The sequence below is a fragment of the Thalassophryne amazonica genome, chromosome 3 (assembly GCF_902500255.1).
Source record: "Thalassophryne amazonica chromosome 3, fThaAma1.1, whole genome shotgun sequence".
In the NCBI taxonomy this organism is placed as follows: domain Eukaryota; kingdom Metazoa; phylum Chordata; class Actinopteri; order Batrachoidiformes; family Batrachoididae; genus Thalassophryne; species Thalassophryne amazonica.
The window spans coordinates 3,029,415-3,047,183 of record NC_047105.1 but is presented as its reverse complement, the minus strand read 5'-3'; the positions used below and the strand labels follow the sequence as shown (position 1 = coordinate 3,047,183).

At 43.6% G+C, this 17,769-nt stretch overlaps 1 protein-coding gene across 1 annotated transcript; it reads right to left on the bottom strand.

Moving 5' to 3' along the window:
• Nucleotides 1–357: 357 nt before the first annotated feature.
• trib3 (tribbles pseudokinase 3) lies at nt 358–13,289 on the bottom strand. The gene is made up of 4 exons (XM_034164613.1): nt 12,929–13,289; nt 5,732–5,983; nt 5,354–5,646; nt 358–1,173 (listed from the first exon to the last, which is right to left on the bottom strand). Exons 2-4 carry the CDS (start codon nt 5,981–5,983, stop codon nt 672–674), a joined length of 1,047 nt encoding a protein of 348 aa, XP_034020504.1. The 5' UTR covers nt 12,929–13,289; the 3' UTR covers nt 358–671.
• Nucleotides 13,290–17,769: the final 4,480 nt, after the last annotated feature.

Genomic DNA, 17,769 nt, shown 5'->3' with positions numbered 1-17,769 from the left:
GTCTTTTATTTAACAGAGGGACTTTGCGGGGGATTCATGCAAATAAATTAGCTTCACACAGGCGTCTTCTAACTGTCACAGCACTTACAGGTAACTCCAGACTGTCTTTGATCATCCTGGAGCTGATCAATGGGTGAGCCTTTGCCATTCTGCTTATTCTTCTATCCATTTTGATGGTTGTTTTCCGTTTTCTTCCACGCGTCTCCGTTTTTTTTTGTCCATTTTAAAGCATTGGAGATCACTGTATAACATTTGAATGTCCACAGCTCTACATGGTTTCCATGGTGATGAATTTGATAATATTTATGGTTCAGGTTGTAAATTTCACACAAAAGTTTATTCTGGACACATAAGCAATTTTAGTACATTTTATTAAACATCAAAACAAATTAAAATTTTGTTTAGTGTTTTTTTAAACATGTTAATCACAGTGCTAACTTTGCTCCGCCTACCTCAAATAATCAAAAAGAAAAAAAAAAATACAGTTCAAAGTAAAGTCCACATTTAAAACCAAATACTGTTTAAAGACCTACAGTCTGAAAGAAGTTCAGGAACTAGACTCAGAACAGTTCTAAGTGTTTCAAAATAAAATCCGGGGGGGGGGGCAGAGCGTCCGTTTCCGCAGCTCTGGTGGTTTACGGGTTTGAGGAGACGGCCGGTTTACATCTTCATCAGGACCTGTGTGTCTGTTCGTCTGTCCATGTGGGCACCACCTGGTCCTCACTGTGTTTCATGCTGTGCGGTGTGGCGTGTGAGTTGCGATGTGGCGTTTTGTCACTGTGACACGTCCTGCAGCAGTTGGTCAGCCATGGGTGCATCAGCAGCTCGTGTGCTTCCAGTCTCTCAGCAGGCACCTTCCTCAGCATGCAGCCAAGCAGACACTTGGCCTGCGCCGACAGCCCATCAGGAAGGCTGAACGCACCTTTCCGAATCTTGGCGAACAGGGCGGAGGGCTGCGCGTCTTGGAACGGGTAACGTCCGACCAGCATCGTGTACAGGGACACGCCCAGGCTCCAGATGTCGGCGGCGCGGCCTGAGTAAGACGTCTTTGTGTTGGACAGGAGCTCGGGGCTGACATAGGCGGGGCAGCCATGCCTGTCCATCAGGGAGTCATCGTCATGGTTACCGTGCAGTAGGACAGAGTCATCAAATCCGAGCAGGGCGAGTCGGGTTCTACAGGAAAGAGGTCAGAGTCTGAGCCTGGTCTTAACAGTACTACTACACAGTAAAACTACAAAATACTGTCACGCAGTACAGCTACACCAGTACAACTACACAATACTATTACACAGTACAGCTACAGGACTAGGGAAGCACCAACAGACATATTTTCACATCTGATGCGATCGTGATCCCTGAATTTGGATATCTGTCCGTACCAGAGCTCGGTCTGGTTTAATATTATTCATGTCATTACTGCTGACTTCACAGGAGCATGTTCTGTATCTCCAGTTGTACAGCTTCACGATGAAGTGAGACAGAGGAGCATTTTCTTGAAAAACAGGACCTGAAACTTCAACTACAGCCCCGGCAGGGGTCAAGGGAGCAGGGTCCCCTTAAGCTATAGAGTTTTATACCTCTAAAACATTATTAGCAAGCCCTATTTTAACTCTTTAGTGCTTTATTGAAAGCAAGAAAAATACACAAAAAAAATGTAATATTTGTAATAAAGTCTTTTTTTTTTTTTTGCATGTTTCTGTCAAAGTCTAAGTTAATAAAATAAATAACATTGAACAGGTTAAAAGCACATTATTTGATTTCATTTGCTCTCTTCAAAAATGACACACGGTACGTTTACTCTACTGGAGGAGTTTTTTCATCTTGTCAGGTTTTTTTTTTTTTACATTCATTCTTTTAAAGATGAAAAACTTTATGAATGAGTTTGTCACACGTTCCTTTTTTATGATTAAGTTTAACAAGTGTGTAGCACTAAAGTCATTGTTCCACAAATATTCATGGGATCGTTTGTGTAATCCTTAGAAGATTGTCTTCCATCAGTGAGAAGTTGGATGTCTACAAACGTCCTACTTTTAAACTCTGATAAGACTGAAATGATGGTTCTTGGTCCAGTGAGACATCAGCATCAATTTGACCAGTTAACACTCAGCCTTGGCTCGTGTGTCATACGAGGTCTGTTAGAAAAGTATCCGACCTTTTTATTTTTTGCAAAAACCATATGGATTTGAATCACATGTGATTGCATCAGCCAAGCTTGAACCCTCGTACACATGCGTGAGTTTTTTCACGCCTGTCGGTTGCGTCATTCGCCTGTGAGCAGGCTTTGTGTGAGCAGTGGTCCACCCCTCTCGTCGGATTTTTATTGCGAATAAATGTCTGAACGATTTGGAGCTTTGCTGCATCAATTTTTTTCAAGAAACTGTGAGAGACCTCCAGGTGGACACCGTTCGAAAAATTAATATGGCTTTCAGGGATGATTTTATGGTGATTACACAGATTAAGGAGTGATTCAGACGGTTTAAAGACCGCCCACAACTCCTGAGAGTGCGGCACGCTCCAAGCGCCGATCAACGGGCTCAAACCCCGCTGGAACAACCAGATCACTTCCAACGTGAAGGCTTTGTTGATCCGGGAAGTCATCTGACTTTCACAAAAAGGCAGAAGGCGTGGACATCAGCACTTTATGGCACATTCCACTGTTACAGTTTTTTTTCCATGGAAAGAAAAGCGGAGGGACGCGCCATGGAGCCATTCATTACGCGGCACAAAACCACCTCCGTGTTGGTCTCTCAGGACGGCTTTCAGGTGGATTTCAGACGGCTGTTGGTTGCTTTTCAGTCATGTGATTATCCGAGAAATTGAGCATGAGCTGGACATGCCCCAACATGTCCTGTGAGGCTTCATCATGGCGTTGCTTTGCGCCGAGCAGCTCCACCGCGACACGCGGAACTCCGCTCCTCTTTCCATGACAAAAACTCCTGTAACAGTGGAATGTGCCATTCATTTCTAAACTGGACGCTGTCTTGATCCGGTATGTCATCTGACTAGCACAGGAATTGTGAAAACACGTGGACATCAGCACTTTTTCGACACATTGAGACAGACGTGTGGAAGAGTTCCGCGCGTTGCGGTGAAGCCGCATGGCGCAAAGCCGTGATGAAGCCTCACAGGACATGTTGGGGCATGTCCAGCTCATGCTCAATTTCTCGGATAATCACACGACTGAAAAGCAACCGACAGCCGTCTGAAATCCACCTGAAAGCCGTCCTGTGAGACCAACACGGAGGTGGTTTTGTGCCGTGTAATGAACGGCTCCGTGGCGCGTCCCTCCGCTTTTCTTTCCATGAAAAAAAAACAAAACTCCTGTAACAGTGGAATGTGCCGAAAAAGTGCTGATATCCACGCCTTCTGCCTTTTTGTGAAAGTCAGACGACGTCCCGGATCAATAAAGCCTTCACATTGTTTCAGCGGGGTTTGAGCCTGTTGATCGGCGCTTGAAGCGCGGCGCGCTCTCAGGAGTTGTGGGCGGTCTTTAAACCGGCTGGATCACTCCTTAATCTGTGTAATCCCCATAAAATCGTCCTTGAAAGCCATATTAATTTTCCGAATGGTGTCCACCTGGAGGTCTCTCACAGTTTCTGGAAAAAAATTGATGCAGCAAAGCTCCAAATCGTTCAGACATTTTATTCGCAATAAAAAACGACGAGAGTGTTGGGAAGGTGTCGTAGCACGGACCCACAACAGGGGGCGCAAATGAACGGACAATAAGTAAGCCAAAAGGTAACAATTTAATGTTGTGATATTACACAACGAAACGTGTCTTAATGTTCACAGTCAATAAACACCAGGTGACGTGTGGGCAGGCTCGAAGATAGAAGACGCCCGACGAGAGAGAAGCCGCGTCCCACACGGCCTCCACCACCAACGGCCTGAAGAACACCGGAGCCGCCAAGTCCCGAGTCCCCAGGTGGCCTCTGTCTTTGGCTGTCGACCCTGGTACTGCTGGCAGAAAACAGAAAGATGATGTGTGAGTGTGAGTCCGCACACTCAGTAATTAACAGTCCAGACACCGTTAGGAGGGAGCACCTCCACCTCCAAATCACACACACTCGTGCAGCTCCTGATCAACCACTTATCTGGGACGGGGTGCGAGGTGAAGCCGTCACTGTCACACCAAACGCCAATCCTCCAGACAAGGAAAGCACCAGGAAAACGGCTGCAACAGAAGTTCAGATTACTATTCAACGTATAAGTCAGCAGAGAAAATTACCTTAGTACTGGTAGTCGATTTCTCGGCGGGGAGGTGGAGTTGCAGTCCGGCTTATATGGTGGTGTAGATGAGTGACAGCTGGAGTAATGAGTGACAGCTGTCACCTCCTCTGGGTCTGGCGCCCTCTCGTGCTTGGAGCCCGCACTCCAAGCAGGGCGCCCTCTGGTGGTAGTGGGCCAGCAGTACCTCCTCTTCAGCGGCCCACACAACAGAGAGGGGTGGACCACACCTCACTCAAAGCCTACTCACAGGCGAATGACGCAACCGACAGGCATGAAAAAACTCACGCATGCGCACGAAGGTTCAAGCTTGGCTGATGCGATCACGTGATTCAAATCCATATGGTTTTTGCAAAAAAAAAATAAATAAGAAGGTCCTTTTCTAACAGACCTCGTAGAGTTATTACTAGGACTGTTTTCTTCCACCTGCAAAATATAGCGAAGATTCGTCCCATCCTGTCTATGGTTGATGCTGAGACCCTGATCCATGCGTTTGTCTCTTCTAGATTGAACTACTGCAATGTTCTATTTTCTGGTTTACCGCAGTCCAGCATTAGGGCTCTCCAATTGGTTCAAAATGCTGCTGCCAGACTTTTGACAGGAAGCAGAAAGTTTAGATAGATTTTATTGTCATTACAAGTGCAACAAAGTTATAAGTGCAGCAAAATTATCTTCACACTCAATCACCCCAGACAAAAATACAGCATTTAATCCACAATTATTGCTAGTTTAACAGTAATAATGGCATCCATCAGAATTAAAACAACCGCACATATACATTTGTTTACATACACTAAACTTTAAGACAGTCTGTCATCCAAATTGAGGCAATGTGAGTGTGGGGGGGCCGCAGCAGTATCTCACACAGCCGAACGTTTGACCACATTACGCCCATTTTGAAATCTCTTCACTGGCTTCCTGTACTGGTACTATGGTTTTTACTGCTTTAAATTCATCTTATTAGTAAAGGGAGCGTGCCGCGACCTCAACTTTACCTAAAGTCTAGGTGTTTTAGTGAAGTTTAGGGCTAGCAGCCAACGATCACCTTAGTATTTCTCTGTTCTTCTTGTTGCTTAATGCTGACAAACGACACTGTATTTGTTGTCTGTCTGCTGCCTGCACTCACTTGTTTTGGTCGGTGAAGACAAACTTTCGCAGCTTCACGTCTCTCAGGATGACACCGTTATGGTGGCAGTGAGTCACGGCGGTCAGCATCTGCATGAACAGGTGACCCGCCTCCTCCTCACCCAGGCGCTTCTTACTGCGCACGTACGTGTGCATGTCCCCGTGGTGACCCTGCAGGAAGACGTGCACACTGTCCCGTCCCGTTACTGCGTCCAGCGGGCTGCAGATGTTCTCATGGCGACCGAGCCGGACGTAGGCGGCGAGCTCCTCCTGGTAGGCGAGCACAGGGAGCACCTGGTAACCATGACAACAGGGACAGAGGGTTAGAGGACTGTTGCAGTAGCACACACCCTCATGTGTGTCTGTGTGTGTGTTTTACCTTGCACGTGTACTGTTGTTTTGTGTGCACGTGAACTGCCCGGTAAGTCTCCACCCCCTCGCAAGGTTCAACAAGGAGGTATGACCCAACTCTGGATAAGGACTGGCTGTGGCTGGGCTTAGAGGCAGGGCTTCTGGGCCTGCAGGAAGGCAGGCGTGCTGTGTCTGGAGGGGGCGGAGCTAGGCGAGCGTTTTTACATTTCAGGAAGTGGTCCTGAGGTTCATCCAGAAGCCTCTTCAGGCACACGCTCATCTGTAATTGGCAGAGGGGGGGCATCATCAAACATGAGTGGTCAGTAGGGGGCGGTGACACGTCTCCAGCTGTGGTCTCTCCCATAGACTGTGTCTACATGTGCTGGACAGAGCCTTCTTGACATCACTTGTTGGTTTTCTACCCCGTGTCTGGGCTATGATGTGTGCGGCACCATGTCCACAGAAGCTAAATTAATTCATTAATGCGTAAAGGGGCGGAGCATGTGTGATGGCATGGATGAAAAATTTCCACTTTTTGCCAATCTGGGTTATTTTTGAGATCAGTGCAAATCCATTGACCAAAAATGGGGGGGGGGGGGGGGGGTTGTATGTATATTTTTACAAGTTAGCCTGTCCCCCCCCCCCGTAGAGATGTCATAGAGAAAGAAACCATTGGAGAACAAAAACATTTTTTTGTGTGTGTGTGTACACCACACTGTAAACATCTTTATTTCTGCTCTAAAGTTGGACATTTTAACATGGAGTCCTACGGGAAAGTGGTTTGTTTTGGAGCCTGCCTCAAGTGGCCGGTCAAGGTACTGCATTTCAGAGTTGACCTCAGTTCTAGTGGGCTTAGGTTGCTGCTTGGTCTCTTCTCAGAGGATCTGGAAGAACATGAACTTCCTGTAGTGCCCCCCTCAGGACGAATGATATTTTCAGGCTCTGCTGCTGAACCTGCTCCTGATGATGCAAGTGTCAATCATGACCACACCCCTCCGCTCCAGACAAACAAACATGTCGTGGACAAACACACAGGACGAAGCTTGAAGGACAGAAATCACCAGATGGACACAGATTACTGACCCACAGAGACTCATTTATTATTAATTTAGGATGTTTGTGCTCTGTTGTACTGTTATTTTTTTTTGGAGTTTTTGTGTGTTGATTCTTTGAGAGAGCCTGATTAAAAACAGTTTTTAGTATTATTATTTCTGTTGAGAACAAATGTTTTTTTTTTTTTTCCCTCTCCATGTAACTGTCACAGGACCTCCCAAAGTAGTAATAGAGCAGCAGCCCAGAGCATTTTGGTCAAACGAACGAGGCACCAATATCCCAGGTCAGGATGTTGTACTGTGTGTTATACGACATGCAGAAATGAATGTCTGCCGGGAACCCCCTGCTGCATCTGACCCCTGGGACCCCAAATAGGGGGTCAAAAAAATGCACTGGATCAAACAACGGAGGTACCACAAAATACCAATGAAGTCTGAACCGGCATAGTACACAGTCATTGAAACAGCCCTTGCCAGACATTTTGTCCTCTGCAAGGGGGGTACTAGACACCCCTAAAGGGGTCCCAAAATTTGGGCTCGGTTAAACATTCAAGGTACCACATGAAACCAAGTTTGTATAAATCTTCATTATGTACTTAAAGTATAATGAGCAACGCCAGACAAAATTTCTGCTGCACTGGCCCTGCCAGACACCCCCAAAAATGAACCCTTTTTCTGGCAGTGTTAAGTTTGTGCTAGATTAAACTTCAAAAGTAGCACAAAAAAGCCTGCACCAAATGAATATGTATATCATACAATATTTAGATTGACCATTGCCTGACGTTTTGTCCTCTGCATTGGGGGTGCCAGACCCCCCTAAAAGAGTCCCAAAATAAAGGCTTGGTTAAACATTGAAGGTATCGCATGAAACCAACTTCTGTTGCAAGGTTCTGTGTTGCATTGGCCACTCCAGACACCCCCAAAATTGAACCTTTTTTTCTGGCAATTGCCACCAACAGATGATACCATAACCCTTAACTGGTTTGGAAGCTGTTGAACAACCTGCAGTACAGCTTAGGCCAAGCTGAGTTCTCAAAGACTGTAAAGATAGGGATGTCTTGTCTGAGGCTATCATTTTCATCACCAGCCACAACAACTTCTAGTCTTCTGAACATTGCAACTGGGAAAACAGTATCGAAGGAGACTGAAGACTATCTCACAAATTCCTTTGGTGCTGGCAAAGAACTTCGAGTCTGGTTCCAGGAGAAATGCACTGAAGACCAGGACAGGTTCATGAAGCCAATCAAAAGAAGGTCTTGAACTTTGCTCATGAGAATGCAACTAACAGGCGCCCATCATCCAAAGTAAAACCAGCAGCTGAGAGTCTTCGTGATGTCTTCATCCGAGTTCTTGTTATCATCTCAGAACGAACAGATTTCAACCTGAAGCACGTCATGACGTACCCAATTACAGCGTTTCCTCTCTCCATTGCCCACTCAGATGGAACGGGTCTGAAGACAGACAAGAGTAGATTGCTTGACAAGCTAGAAGAACTTCAGGATGGGTTCAGTGAGGCACCACTCCCATCGATAGATGTCACGCTGATTGGTGGTCTCCTTCTACACTCCTTCCTGTCTGCAATAGGCAAGATAACCACATACAGACACCTGGCTAGGGATCTACTGTCTCATATCTGTGGGAACAGAGGTGATGAGATCCACATATTGTTTGATACGTACCGTCCAACATCTTTGAAACAGAGTGAGAGGAAACTCCGTGGGGAAGAGGACCAGCCTTTCTTAATAACTGGCCCAGAGCAGGCACCCAGACAGACATGTCAGAAGTTGCTTCAGAATGGAATTTTCAAGGAACAGCTCGCACTGTTCCTACAAAGAGAATGGCAACAGAATCACTATGGACCAATCCTTGGAAAGAAAACGCTTGTTGTCTCCCATGGTGGCAGTTGTGTTAAACTTCTGTTTTCCTCCACCGAACAGAAGATGGTTGTTGACCAGCCAGCCAAGGAAGCCATGAGGAAGTGGATACGTTGCTGGCATTTCATGCCTCCAGTGTTTATGGGAATATTGTCATTCGTGCCTCAGACACTGACGTCCTAGTCATCCTCCTTGGAATGGCTGGGAGGGACCTGTTGAATGGCAGAGTTTGAGGCTACCGAAAAGTCATAATGGACTGTGGGTCGGGGAATACCCATCGCCATATTGACGTCACAAACATTGCCACAACCCTTGAGTCGAAACAGAAAGGACTTGCCGCAGCTCTCACTGGTCTGGTCTTCATGCCCTCACTGGATCAGACTTCACTACCTCATTCTACAGGAAAGGGAAGATCAAACCTCTAGAAGTGTTGGAAAAGGACACAGGAGGTCACCTTATCCAGTTCTTCATTAGTCTGTCTCGTAGAGATGCCCCAGACCAAAGCCAAGCTGAGAAGTTTGTCTGTTCCTTGTACTGTATGAAGGATGCAGTGAAGAACGTAAATGAAGCTAGATATGTGAAGCTGTGCCAGATGACTGGGAAAGTAAACAAGGTAACCTTAATGGCTTATGATTATAGATATTTTTTTGGTATGCTAAAAGTACATATAAAAGATACTTTCAATATTTTGCCACACATTCTTAATACCAGTATGTGGGTGATTCTTTAACTACAGGCACTATTGGCCTTGTAAATGTAATTTCCGCCACACCATTGCCTTACAATATAAAGTGCCTTGGGGCAACTGTTTGTTGTGATTTGGCACTATATACATGTGCTCTGATGTCACTGTTTATCTCCATAGGAACTACCCAAACAATCTTTCATACAAACTGTTTAAAGGGACATTACAGTGTTGTGGTGGAAATTACGGCAATAGTGTGGGACAACTACATTTTGTTTAAAAAAAAAAAAATCACAGTTGTATGACATTGAATACCCCAATTATGTTTTGATTATTTTACTGATATTTTATTCAGAGATATTTTAAAACATTAGAAAAAACGTTTCTTTACCATTCATTTTTATCATTGAAGATTCAAAGTCTGGGTGTGGGACAAGCACAAAACGGCAATATTTGCATATAATGATGCTGAAAAGGTGAAAAAGTCATCAGACTAGAACAGCCAGGTCACTCTTGGAAAAGAGATGTCAATCTCAATGAGTTTTTTACCTGGGTAAATAAAGGAAATGAAATGAGAACAAATTTCTGCTTTTTTCTGTTTTTCATACAATATGATCAAAGGACATAATAAGTGCCCGTAGTCTAAGAATCACCCATGTATTGATGTAAAAAACAGAGAAGTTTTATTAGATATATCCACCATCCAACATAAGAACATGTTAAAACCTGAGTTTTATCTTGAAGTGAATATTTTTCCTTGGGGGAAAAATTAAGTGTCTTCTACATTCCGTTTCAGGAAAATCCAATGTCCATGGTGAACAGAGTCAACTGTGCACTTCTACCTCCATGTGCAAAGACTGTCTACAAGAAACTACGACGAGCACACTATACGAAAGTATTCTCTGGGGAAATGGACACTGCAAATCCTGGTGATAGTTTGGACCCTCTGAAGTATGGCTGGAAAGAAGAACAAGGATGCTACACCCCTGACTGGTACACCGGCCCTACTATGCCAGATGATCTTTTTAAGGTGATCGAACGAGAAGATGACAGTGTGTGCGAGGTTGATATGAGCTGGAAGTTGCTTGGCCAGAGAAGGAGTGGGATGATTCCAATACAGAAAATGGTTGGAGCGATGATTCTGACAATGAGACTAATATGTAACTTTCTGCGTAATTTTTCTGCAGACAGAGCAGTGGACCGTTCATAATACCATTCCAAGTATTTTGTTTGAAGATGACATTTCATTTGATACAATATGTACATGTACTTACTTACTTTTTTGGCTACAGGCTCAATTTAACAATTAATAGCAAGGAGTCTAATTGCTTTGGTGTCTCAATGAGGGCTTGTGCAATGAAAAAATTGTCATTTGCTTTGCATATTTTATAAATTGTGACTGTTGTTTCAAAGTAGGTTCCAGGTTGTGTTTTATGTCTGGCATAGCTCTTATTTCACAACGCTTTTCAGGGGTTTAGTAATGGTTAATGTCACAGGAGCCAATCAGTGTGACGTATGTGTATAGGATGTATAACCATTTGATTACCTTCAATGATTAATCTAACCATCAAATAGAAGCTGTGGGCTTATTTTAGTAGTGTCTGACAGGTCCAATGCAGAAATGTGTAGGGTATCCTATGTCTTAAGAATTTCTGGCAAAGGTAAAATTTATATATTGTATGATACACATATTCATTTGGTGCAGCTTCTTTGTGGTACTTTTAAAGTTTAATCTAGCACAATTTTAGAATTGTCAGAAGAAGGGTTCATTTTTGGGGGTGTCTGGCAGGGCCAATGCAGCAGAAATTTTGTCTGGCATTACTCATTATACATTTAGTACATAATGAAGATTCATACAAACTTGGTTTCATGTGGTACCTTGAATGTTTAACCAACCCCAAATTTTGGGACCCTTTTAGGGGTGTCTGGCACCCCCCTTGCAGAGGACAAAATCTCCGGCAAGGGCTGTTTCAATGACTGTGTACTATGCTGGTTCAGACTACATTGGTATTTTGTGGTACCTCCGTTTGATCCAGCACATTTTTTGACCCCCTATTTGGGGCAGACATTCATTTCTGCATGTCGAATAACATAAAGTACAAGATCCTGACCTCAGATATTGGTACCTCGTTCGTTTGACCAAAATGCTCTGGGCTGCCAGTCTATAAAAAAAATAAAACCCTGCAACTTATATTCTAGAAAATACAATAACTCAATGGTTCACTGACTGGCTGGACTCACTGACTCCAGGATGCCTGTGCTTGTCCTGCTCAAAGAACATCAGGTGTGTCCTACATGTGTAATCTTCAGTGCGGTTTGCTCAAAGGCTTGTGGCAGTAGACTGGAGCTGGTTTCACATTTGGCTCCTCATGGTTTTGAAGCCTTGATGTTTGTCTTCCTGATGTTCTCTGTGGAACAGAGGCCATGATGAGATCATTCAAAGTTCCAGGAAGAACTTGAAGTCCGGATGCTCCAGTAGCATGATGAAGGCTCCTGCTTCTCTGACAGCACCGGGGTCAAAGTCACCAGAGTCTCGTATGGGTCCTCCCTGTGCTCATACATGGTGTTGATGGCACGGTTGTGAATGTTCCACCTGCCAGTGCTGGATGTTGGCAGCCTGTGGGCCACAATTTTATCAAACACACCACTTCGCTTGGGGGATCTTGGAAAAAAATCTGGTGAAGCCACAAAGGTTTGGGATGTGTAAGAGGTGGCCTGTGGCACGATCAGGTTGAGCTGATGTGCGTAGCAGAGGATGTAGTGGGTGTTGGGGTCCAGGTCTTGTGGCTTCTCTCATCACACCGGCTCCATCATACGCCTGACAAATGAGCTGGCTTTTCTGATCCTCAGGGAGAAACAAGGCGATAATCGGTGATTCGCTGCTGATGCTTCGAAATGACACATGTGCAGTGAATGTAGGGGGACCAATTTTTTTTGGGGGGGGGGGGGTTCGGTCAGTGACCACACCCAGATTGGTAAAATCAGAAATCTGATTGCTTTTGTTTTAAAGGTGGTTTTACATGAAATCATTTCAAATATACACACACACACACACACACATATATCTGTGTGTGTGTCTGACAATCAGTTCTTTTACTTCACTTTGGAGGTACTTGCACTCTGAATATTTCCACTGACACTTTGGAATCTTCATTTGTCTGACTGCAACATAACTTATAAAAGTAAATAAATTAATTATGCTCACCATCAAACTTTAACACTAAACTGTTTTGGGTTGAAAGCACATTTAACTTTTGCATTGCAGTGATGACGTCATAAACAAAAATATCCAGTGTTAGAGAAACCTGCTTAAACATTAGTGTCCTGCACAGTTATTGTGAGTCATTTCAAATAGTGAGTACAACAATACAAGGAAAAAATAAAGTATTTCTGATGAAATGCTTATTTTTAGTATCTAAGTGGCTTGTTTTCACAGCAGATCCGAGGTCGACCTGCGTGTTCATTTAATTTTTTTTTTTTTTTTTGTATTTATTTTTACTTTTTTGTTGTTTTTTTTACTTTACAACTCTGGATGTTTTGAACATGACGTCAGGGAGAATTATTCTGCGTTTCTTTAACGGTTAATCTGTGGTGGTTATTTGGCGGTTTGTTACCTTCGGTTCCGATAGATCCAGTCGAACCTGAGCAGAACTCCAACTGTGGCTGTCTGGAAACTTCCCCACGTGGTTCTGGAGTAGATGAAGGGGTTCTGAGAGATCTGAACCGGGTCGGGCTGTTGCGTAACGAGCCGTTAGTTTCACTTTGACAAAAAAAAAAAAACGCCGCGTCTGTCGGTTAAAAAAAAAATTCAGAACAGGGCCGCTAAAGAATCAAAGTCTCGAAGTCCGTGTGCGAATGTGGACCAGCACCGGTGTGCCCCTGCTGCTCTGTTGGAACCGTTTCCAGAACTTTGTCTCGGCTCGACGCTCTTATTCTGTGTTACGAGGTTTCCGCTGGGGGTGTCGTCATCTTCGAAGGGGCGGGGCTTCGCATGTTGCAATCGTCTCCCTCTCACTCGTCAGCAGTCGGCGCGTGCATTCCGTGCGAAACCGACGCCACCCGAAATCTGCCGAAGCATCTTACCGAGCGCCGTTACTCCGCCATATTGGCACTCCCTCCGCGCCACTTGTCACTTGTTTCTTTGTGCGCCTATTTTTCAGCATGAGGAAGACAATTCAGATTTGCTTTGTTTTTTTTGTTTTGTCGAAAATTTAAGTCTTTTTTTGAGGGGGATTAACTTTTTATTTTTTAATTTGATTTACTCTTCAAGCAAAGAAAAAAAAAAATTCAGTAATTCAGTTGAAAAAGTTGAAGTCACGGTTTAAAAAAGTAACTTGCACCATCTCGCATTTATTCTTTAAATTTCTCCAAACTGTTGAATTTTGTCACAACTTTGATTCCGTACATTACATATTTTAACTCAAAAACATTTCAGTTTTTAGCATTTGTTTCATAACTGCGCACACACAAAAGGCACATTACTAACAGATGCAGTCATTTCTGGGTATTTATAAATACATTCTGAGTACTGCACGTGGCTTTGATTCCTCATATTGCGCCAAGCTAGAGCCATCTGCTGGTTAGACGAGGTACTGCATGGGGAAAGTGTGGATGGTTTTTTTTTTTTTTTTTTTAGGTAGATAATAGCCAAGTGTGTTTTGGGTAGATAGCCCGACAACCAGCCCGGTGATGAATTGGGCAGCGCTCGCGCCACAACAACGCGAGGCTGTTGTGACAGCCTGACAACTGGACATTGGACCAGTAACCAGTTGGACAGTGAACCAGTAACCAGCTTTACAAGTTGCAGTATTCATTCATTTACTTCACAGGTGTAGCCACAGCTGCCATGGGGCAAACAGATGGAAGCGTGGCTGCCATTCCGTGCCTACAGCCCCTCCGACCACCACCTCATTCAAGTGTCTTGCGCAAGGACACAACGGCAACATGCTGATTTTTGGGAGCCGGATTCGAACCGCCAACCCCTCGTCATAAGATGGCTTGCTCTACCAACTGAGCTACTGCTTAGTCTCCTGTGGAGCCGCGTGCGAGACAGGAAGCAGTTCTTAAGAGTGACATGGATTTCAAAGGTGAACACATGAACTGAACATGACCTGGTTATGGGGGACACCCACCTGTTGGTATGCAGGTGATGAGGTCATGACCTCATCCTGTTGACCTGTGAGCAGATAAAGGTCATGCATCCAGATGGCTTTGCTGTGATTGGATGGCATCCAGGCAACACGAAGCCACACACAGAGGTTATCTGCCCGCGCATGGCGCCTCTGAAAACCACATGATGAAATATTGAAGAAACTGTGTGTGTGTGTGTCATAACAGACGTGATGAAATCAGAGGCCAAGTGTTTGATTCAGCTGTGGCCCAACACCAGAAACACACAGATATACAGGACATCCAGAAAGTATTCACAGCGCTTCACTTTTTCCACATTTTGTTACAGCCTTTTTCCAAACTGGAGGAAATTCATTTTTTTCCGTCAAAATTGTACGCACAACACCCAATAATGAGAACATGAAAGTTTTGTTTGTCTTTTTTTTGTTGTTGCAAATTTATTAAAAATGAAAAACTAAGAAATCCCTTGTACATAAGTTTGCATAGCCTTTGTTTAATATTTTGTTGATGGACCTTTGGCAACAATTCCAGCCTCAAATCTTCTTGAATATGATGCCACAAGCTTGGTGCACCTATCTTTGGCAGTTTGGTCCATTCCTCTTTGCAGCACCTCTCAAGCTCCATCAGGTTGGATGGGGAGCGTCAGTGCACAGACATTTTCAGATCTCTCCAGAGATGTTCAGTCAGATTCGGGTCTGGGCTCTGGCTGGGCCACTCAAGGACATTCACAGAGTTGTCCTGAAGCCACTCCTTTGATATCTTTGTTGTGTGCTTAGGGGCTGAAAGATGAACCGTCACTCCAGTCTGAGGTCAAGAACTCTAGGAAGTCCTGGTGGATCTGAACTTCTTCCATTTACAGATGATGGAGGCCACTGTGCTCATTGGAACCTTCAAAGCAGCAGAAATGTTTCTGTACCCTTCCCCAGATTTGTGCCTAGAGACAAGCCTGTCTCAGAGGTCTACAGACAATTCCTTTGACTTCATGCTTGGTTTGTGCTATCAATTCAATCATCTTATAAAGCACCAAATCACAACAACAGATGCCTCAAGGCGCCTCAGACAGAACAGTTCAACATAAAAATTAAAATAAATAAAAATTCAAGTACATAATTAAAAACAGAAGTAAAAGAACAGATAAAAAATAAAAAGTATTCATAAGAAAGAGAATAAAAATAGGTTAAGTCTTGACTTACAAATGTCCATGGACTCCGACTGTCACAGTCAGGAAGACCGTTCCACAGAGCGGGTGCACGATTAAAAAAAAATAAAAAAAATCACTTCAACCTGCTGACTACTTCTTCTCGCTGGGAACACAGAGAACTCCAGCATCCTGCGACCGCAAAGCCCGGGCTGACACGTAGGGTTCCACAAGATCGGCCAGATAAGACGACATCAGTCCATGAGCAACTTTATAAGTCAACCATAAAACCTTAAAATCTGCTGTCGCAGAGACAGGGAGCCAGTGTAAAGACATCAAAATGGGTATGATATGTTCAGACTTTGTTTCGTGTCAAGTCTGGGAGCAGCGTTCTGAACCAGCTGAAGACCCCTAATGCTGGACTGCGGTAACCCTGAAAATTGAACATCACAATAATCTAGAAGAAACAAAAGCATGAATCAGGGTCTCAGCATCAGCCATGGACAGGATGGGGCGGATCCTCGCTATATTTCACAGATGGAAAAAAGCAGTCCTAGTAACATCCCTGATGTGGAGGTCAAAGAACAACGTGGGATCAAAAATCACCCCAAGGTTCCTCACTTTGTCCGTATGATGTATGACACACGAACCCAAGCTGAGCGCCAGCTGGTCAAACTGATGCCGATGACTCGCTGGACCAAGAACCATCATTTCAGTCTTATCAGAGTTTAAAGGTAGGAAGTTACTAGACATCCAGCTTCTCAATGATAGAAGACAGTCCTCCAGGGATTTTATGGGAATGAGATCTCCAGCAGTTATTGGCATGTACAACTGAGTATCATCAGCATAACAATGAAAGGTAATCCCAAAACGCTGCAGTATACACCCAAGGGGTGCCACATACAGGGAGAAAAGCAAGGGGCCTAAAATGGATCCCTGTGAAACCCTGAATATCATGTCAAAGGTTAGAGGTAGTGTTATTGTACAAAACACAGTGAGAACGACTGGTCAGGTATGACGTCAACCATGCAAGAGTACTCCCAGTAATCCCTAAATGATTCTTCAACCTATCAAGCAAAATATGATGATCCACGGTATCAAACAGCACTGAGATCTAACGGCACCAAAACCGTAGTGGGGTGATTCTTAGACTACGGGCACTTATGTCCTTTGATCATATTGTATGAAAAACAGAAAAAAGGGGAATTTTACACTTTTATAGTTATCTTTACAATGAAAGTGTGTTAAGAAATTGGTTCTAGTAGTCTCTGATGACTTTTTCATCTTTTTTCAGCATCATTATATGCAAATATTGCCGTTTTGTGCTTGTCCCACACCCAGACTTTTGATCTTCAATGATAAAAATGAATGGTAAAGAAACGTTTTTTCTAATGTTTTAAAATATCTCTGAATAAAATATCAGTAAAATAATCAAAACATAATTGGGGTATTCAGTGTCATACAACTGTTGTGATTTTTTTAAACAAAATGTAGTTGTCCCACACTATTGCCGTAATTTCCACCACAACACTGTAATGTCCCTTTAAACAGTTTGTATGAAAAATTGTTTGGGTATTTTCTATGGAGATAAACAGTGACATCAGAGCACATGTATATGGGTGATTCTTTAACTACGGACACTATTGGCCTTGTAAATGTAATTTCCACCACACCATTGCCTTACAATATAAAGCGCCTTGGGGCAACTGTTTGTTGTGATTTGGCGCTATATACATGTGCTCTGATGTCACTGTTTATCTCCATAGAAACTACCCAAACAATCTTTCATACAAACTGTTTAAAGGGACATTACAGTGTTGTGGTGGAAATTACGGCAATAGTGTGGGACAACTACATTTTGTTTAAAAAAAAAATCACAACAGTTGTATGACATTGAATACCCCAATTATGTTTTGATTATTTTACTGATATTTTAAAACATTAGAAAAAACGTTTCTTTACCATTAATTTTTATCATTGAAGATCAAAAGTCTGGGTGTGGGACAAGCATAAAATGGCAATATTTGCATATAATGATGCTGAAAAAAGGTGAAAAAGTCAGACTACTAGAACAAATTTCTTAACACTTTCATTGTAAAGATAACTATAAAAGTGTGAAATTTCCCCTTTTTTTCTGTTTTTCATACAATATGATCAAAGGACATAACAAGTGCCCGTAGTCTAAGA